The 6,000-nt window shown below is 40.0% G+C and overlaps 1 protein-coding gene across 3 annotated transcripts in view; it reads left to right on the forward strand.

Moving 5' to 3' along the window:
* Nucleotides 1-3,249, forward strand: part of GOLM1 (golgi membrane protein 1) — a 439,304-nt gene extending 436,055 nt beyond the window's left edge. For 2 of the 3 annotated variants that reach the window (XM_057498531.1, XM_036924846.2), the window contains exon 10: nucleotides 1,504-3,249. In XM_057498531.1, the coding sequence (XP_057354514.1) occupies nucleotides 1,504-1,580 (77 nt within the window). In that variant the 3' untranslated portion in view covers nucleotides 1,581-3,249. Of the gene's footprint in view, nucleotides 1-1,071; nucleotides 1,189-1,503 lie in introns of all 3 variants that reach the window. The other variant, XR_005032534.2, reaches the window with a different exon arrangement.
* The last annotated feature ends 2,751 nt before the right edge of the window (nucleotides 3,250-6,000 follow it).

The raw sequence follows: 6,000 nt of genomic DNA on the forward strand, positions 1-6,000 counted from the left end.
TGAAATAATTTAGATTTTAAAAACAGCATTAAGAATAATTTCCATATATCCTTTCTATATGTTCCACCTAGTTTCCCCACATACCTAACATCTTATATAACCGTAGTATGATGATCAAAATGAACAAATATTGATACAAATGCTCTTATCTATGGACATTATTCAAATTTAGTGAATTGTCCAATTAATATCCCTTTTCTGGTTGAGGAAATCCAGGGTCATACAGTGCATTTATCTTTAGAGTCATATCTCTTTTAGAGTCCTTTGACCTGGAACCATTTGTTTATCACTTACAACATTGACTTTTTAAAGTTTTCTGGCCAGTTATTTGGTAGAAAGTCCCTGAATTTGGGTTTGATTCAACAGTGCATTCTTTAAAAATCTTGTATTTTATCTAGCATGTCGGTTATTAAAGTTGGCAGAGTTGTTTGAGGTTTCTAAAAATGAAGTCCGAACTTGATTTTTAGATTATTTTCATAAACTATTTAGGTAATTTTTTTTTACTGTCAAAGATCAAGACATTAGCAGTCAAAATTTTAAGCAAATACAGGGTCTGTTTTTCTCTTATTGTTGACTCCACTCATTTGTGTACCTGTTTTTGAATAACATGTTTCCTGGTATGTTTACTGTTGTATGTGTCTTTTACCATCCTTTTAAGTGAGCCTAGCGTCCTACTCACTGTTCAGCTTTGCAGGGAAGCCTTGGGATCATCCATCCCCTACCCCTGCATCCTTCTAAGGACTTGACTTTGTACAATGTTCAAAGGCAGGCAAAGCAAAGTTCTCTGTCAGCCCTTAAAGAGAAATTTAAGTTGAAAAAATGTCATGAATGTCATTTTAAGAGTGTATCATTGAAATAGTTTAAGAACCTGCTTGTTTCAGGGCAATGAGAGGAAAAAGGCATTAGCTCAAACTTCATTAGAGAACTTCCAAAGACACTATTAATTTAAGGGAGTCATTTAATCAATAAAAATATTAACCATATCATGTGCAATAGTTTAAATCTGGATACTGTTAGGTTTCATATGTGGTTTGTCTTTTTATGTCCTTTGTGTGTCCATGGATCGAGTAGGGATGGTGGAAGCCACATGGAATTCATGGAGTAACAGCAGCTGACCAGAGCCGCGAGTGGCTCTGAGGAGGCAGTGCTTCCGGCGGGAGCTGCACCAACAGAGGGTTCATGCGGCATGTGAGGGCTGTGATTTATCAGAATTTTTGAGTGAAATTTCATATTGTCAGTTTATAGGACATGGGGCATTATTCGCTATTTTAAGCAGTTACGGAGTTTTAAGATGTTTCAGCTTTGTCCTGTGGCACCTTGTTGGCCATGTGTCTTTTGCCACCTTGTCCATGATTAGGGAGGCAGTTCCACATTATAGGATTGCTGTGGGAGATACAGTCCACTTATGGCAGTTTCTAGATACTTATGTCAAATGGGACCTGCCGAGCTGGTTTCTCAGAATGTTTAATACTAGAATATTATGCCATTGTTTTTCCTTTTTAGTTCTTAATGCTGAAAATCAGAAAAGAGACACAATAAATTTACTTGATCAGAATGAAAAGAGGAATCACACACTCTGAATCAAACTGGAATCACGTACTTCATGTCTGGATGGAACAGAAATCACTACAAAATATTCAAGAGGGACAATACTGTGAACTGCACTGAGTAAAACACAACTAAAGGTGATTTTTGTGGTTTTAGTATGTACTCTATATAGGAAAATGAGATTGCTTTTTCAGCGGTTTTGGGGGACACTTTTGAAGTGTTTGTATCAAGATGTCAAAATATGATGTGTCGGCTAGTAGGTATTTCATGAGACGATCAACACAGAAATAGGACACAAGTTCAAGTACGACGACAGCAGCGATGCTTATTCTGGATTATACCTTGTTTAAAAAATGGCCTATAGGAAGAGTTCTTCTGCCATGACATGAAGGGGCCCCGTGTCCTTCAGAACTCCGCTCTCTCGGTTCCCTTCCCCACATGCTGTGCTCAGTGAGCGGTTCCAGCCCCTTTCTTCTGTTCCCCGTCAGCACGGAATGATAACTGGTTTTAAATGGCTCTCATGTGCTCACTTCTGGTTCTGACCATCAGTGGCCCAGAGCACTGGCTCTACACATGGACATCACTACCAACAGTTTTACACAAGTCTATAAAGGTGTTTTGTGCGAGAATTTTTTAAAAGACTGCTTACATAACAACCTGTCATTAATGTACAAAAATGCTTTTAAGTGACTTGTAATTTGAACACTTGTGATCTATGCTTACTTATATATGAATATATGTAAGGCTGAATATATATGGGCAAAACAAGATCTGTAATAAGTCCACATTACTAAGAGAAGCCTCCAGTGGGTTAGACCTTTGGTATAAAAAGGGGCAAAAGCAGAGGTAAACCCTGGCACCTAGGGCCGCACAGCACTGGGGGAGCGGGTTTGCTATGGACAGACCATTGCTTCACTACTAGAGGAAAAAAGGGGAGACAGCTGATGTTAAGAATGTATATAGTGTTACAAATCGGTTAAGTTTAGAAAGGCGAGAGAAGTGCAATGCTTGGTTTTATCATAGTCTTCACATTTAACTTGTGGTAAACAATTATCAAAACTGATTTAAAAATCAGAAGTTAAATGTTTATTTGAAAATGACTAACCATAATTCACTGATAATAGAGACAATTAGCTTTGATTTGAGTTGGTTAATATTTCAGGTAAATAGGCTCTTGCCACTTTTGAATGACTGGCAGTCACAGGGACTTGCGGTGAGGCTCTATAAAGGGCAAGCGGGTGGTGAAGCGTATGAAAATATATTTTACGTCACAGGATGGGAGGTGCAGGGGTGCAGGTCACCAGGTAGAACCCTGTGCTTTCAGAGAGGATGCGAGGCCCAGACCGGAGGGCAGGCGGCCTGGAGTCCTGGCCTCACACCTGGCATGGACTCACTGTGCCCCTGGCAGCCCCTGAAGGCAGGACTTGGTTCCCACTCAGATTACGATCAACTTGAAAAATTCTTCATGTAGGATATCCTTTTACCAAATCACTAAACTTTTCACCCAGAAAAGGCAACCTAAGAAGGTATAAAAAAGTAGCTTTATGACATTTAAGTCCTTGTCTAGCCTCCCTTTGTCTTAATTCTTAGGGTTGATTTTCTCTAATTTTTCCATTAATGAGCAAAGCCTTTATTCATCTCATGATCAATGTGCATACAATTGTGGAAATAAAATCCTTTTTGTGGGTTCAATTTTTATAACTGCTTTCTGTTTTCCCGTCATCCTCAATGGGATCCCCCAAGAATCAGCTTTTACACTGTGGATTAAGGAGGGTGGGTTACCTTATACCTTTTGTGTAGTGAGATGGGATGTCAGGATAATGAAAAACCATTATTTTATCTTCACGTAGACACCCCAAAAGGCCATTCACGCAGGTGTATGTGCTCACAGCTCTTTTTCCAGGAAGTCACGCTTCGTCACAGCTGGCTGGCTGGCTTTCCTTGGGATCACAGGCACCTATTCCAAAACAATGATTTACGGATGGCACAGCTGCTTAAGCCTGTGCGCTATGCCTCAGGTAGGTATCAAACAACTAACCTTGGTCTTTTGGGTTCATCCAAAATTAAATCAGCAGCTATTCCAATTTTCAACAGGTATACGCTCTTTCACACCTCCCTGACTCAGATGGTGCGCAGGCAGGAGTGGTGGGTCACTTGATCTTTGTCCCTGCAGACAGGACTGCGGATGGAGACTGAGCAGCCCTGGATATCGCATTTCTCGAGTCATACAATTACTGCCTACACCTAACGTACTTCTGTGTGATGGCATCTGAGAATAAACCACTAACTAACTGTTAGGTCAGTATGCTGTCCTTAAATAACTAGTCTGATCATGAACATGATGTTTGTTTTCCTTGGTAAAGCCTGGTTATCCAAGGAGAACCCTTAAGTAGTGGAAGAGAACAGTGAATTCAGCATCCTTTGGCCCAGGGGATTGGTTTACTCTCACTATGTTTGAGACTAAGAGATTATTAATTACAAATCATGGGTGACAGTTTATAGGACACCGAACAACTTTTAAAACTTGAATTTTAGAAAAAATATATACATTTAAAATAAGGTTCTGTTAACTGGGTTGTACTAACAATTTCATATGGTTAGCTTAGAATTTGAAAATGTTCATTAGTGTCAGGAAGTTGGGAAATAGCTTTATTGTGCTGTTTCTCAGCTCAGAGGATAACACTTTAAAGTAAACCAATTTTTAAGGGACAGTGGCTTAATATCAAATTCTGATAACATATATACTCTGGAGATACTCGAGGTAGTTATCTTCCCATGCACTTTAGAAACAAAAACAAAAATGCCTCTATCCCTGTCGGTGTGCCTGTGAAACATATCTCTGGGAAAGCTAAGTGACATGAAATACTCTTACCTTTAAACTATATGTAAATATCTTTTTTTTTTTAATAAACTAAGGCCTAACCAGTTGAGACAAATGCTGTATCTTTACTATTTAGAATAAAATCACACCATCTACAGTAAGTAAAAGCCCTGAGTGGAGTGACACAGACCATTTACACACTACAGAGAGTCCAATACTGTGATGGGTGCTTGGAGAAGTATTTGACTATTAAGTTCCAGTATATGATCATGAGTGACCAGACTTGGGTCCTAGATGGCCTGATTTTCCATATAACTGAAGTTTGCCTTTTAGAACCTTTATAAACCATTCGATGAACAAATGCGTTTTTGAAGAATGAATGTTAACTACATGGGAATCAGGATGAAAACCCACTTAGCCTTAAGAAGCAAGCCAGGCTTCTAAGTTTCTGCAGTTTGCTTGCTTTTACCGATTTATCTGTCGAAGTTGCTGTGAAATGACCACACTGGGGCCTCTAGAGTGATGATAACATCTGCCTTTATCCAAAACACACAGGCTCACCAAAATGTTCTCACTCACCCTCCCAAAGAGCTGCAGCATCACTTAATAAATAACTCCACCGTTTATCAGAGTACTTCTGTGACTCAGCAGCAGCCTCCAACTGCCAGTTTTTTTTCCTGCAAAGGACTTGGCGTGACAGTCTCCTTGCGCTGCTCTTTTGAGATAAGCTCATTCAAGTATGTCACTTGCTAAGTTCTAGAACAGCTGTGATTCAAAAGCACACTTTTCTTTAAGCTTGGCTTACAATTTTAAACTGAAATTGCAACTTTATCTTTGTGGTAGTTTGAAAACTCAAGTTTCTGCATAGGAACTTCCACCATCCTCCAAAAGCTGGAACCAGGGTGGAAGGCAGTGTTAGTCCAGGACTTCAGTGCAAGTGAATGCATAGTATACAATTTACTGCCTCAAGGCGCATCAGTTCATCTCTGCAAAAGCAAATTTTAACACCTTTGGCAGCTGTGTAGGATCACAAAAACATTCAGTCATCTCAAGTTCTTTTTTATGGATTCTTACTGCAAAAGCACCAGTTCTGGTTCCCTATTCTCCTTAGATTTGAAGGTATTTGATATTTGATGTGCTTAGATTGATTTGCAGTAATTGTCAAAATCAATTTCATCAGCTGAAGCAAAGTGTTTTGGGCAAGGCCCCCAGACTCCTGACTCACCACCTCCAAACTCCTCTGCCCTTCGGCCATCCTGTGTTCTCACCACCATGCATCTTTCCCTTAGGCAGCCTGCCTGCTGCCCTAGTGGCCTTGTTCTGTCTTCTCCATTCAGTTTTCCTAGGATAGCTTATTGCCATAAGAATTAAACAAAATCCACATCTCATTAATTGTGTGAGGTTTTGGAAAGATGAACTCCTTTCCTCAAGTTTATAGTATAGTTGGGAAGATGAAAGCAAACATTTAAATTTACTATGAACTATGAATGCTCAGTACTTTTAAGGGGCTTGCCCTAGCCCAGGAAATGGAGGAGCCTCCCCTGAAGATAGGACAGGTCAGTGAAAATGTGAAGGATGAAGAACAGGCCCAGAGGAGTGGGGTAGGGGGCGGGCAGGCACAGGGGCAGCTG

Source organism: Manis pentadactyla, chromosome 3, assembly GCF_030020395.1.
Source record: "Manis pentadactyla isolate mManPen7 chromosome 3, mManPen7.hap1, whole genome shotgun sequence".
NCBI lineage: Eukaryota > Metazoa > Chordata > Mammalia > Pholidota > Manidae > Manis > Manis pentadactyla.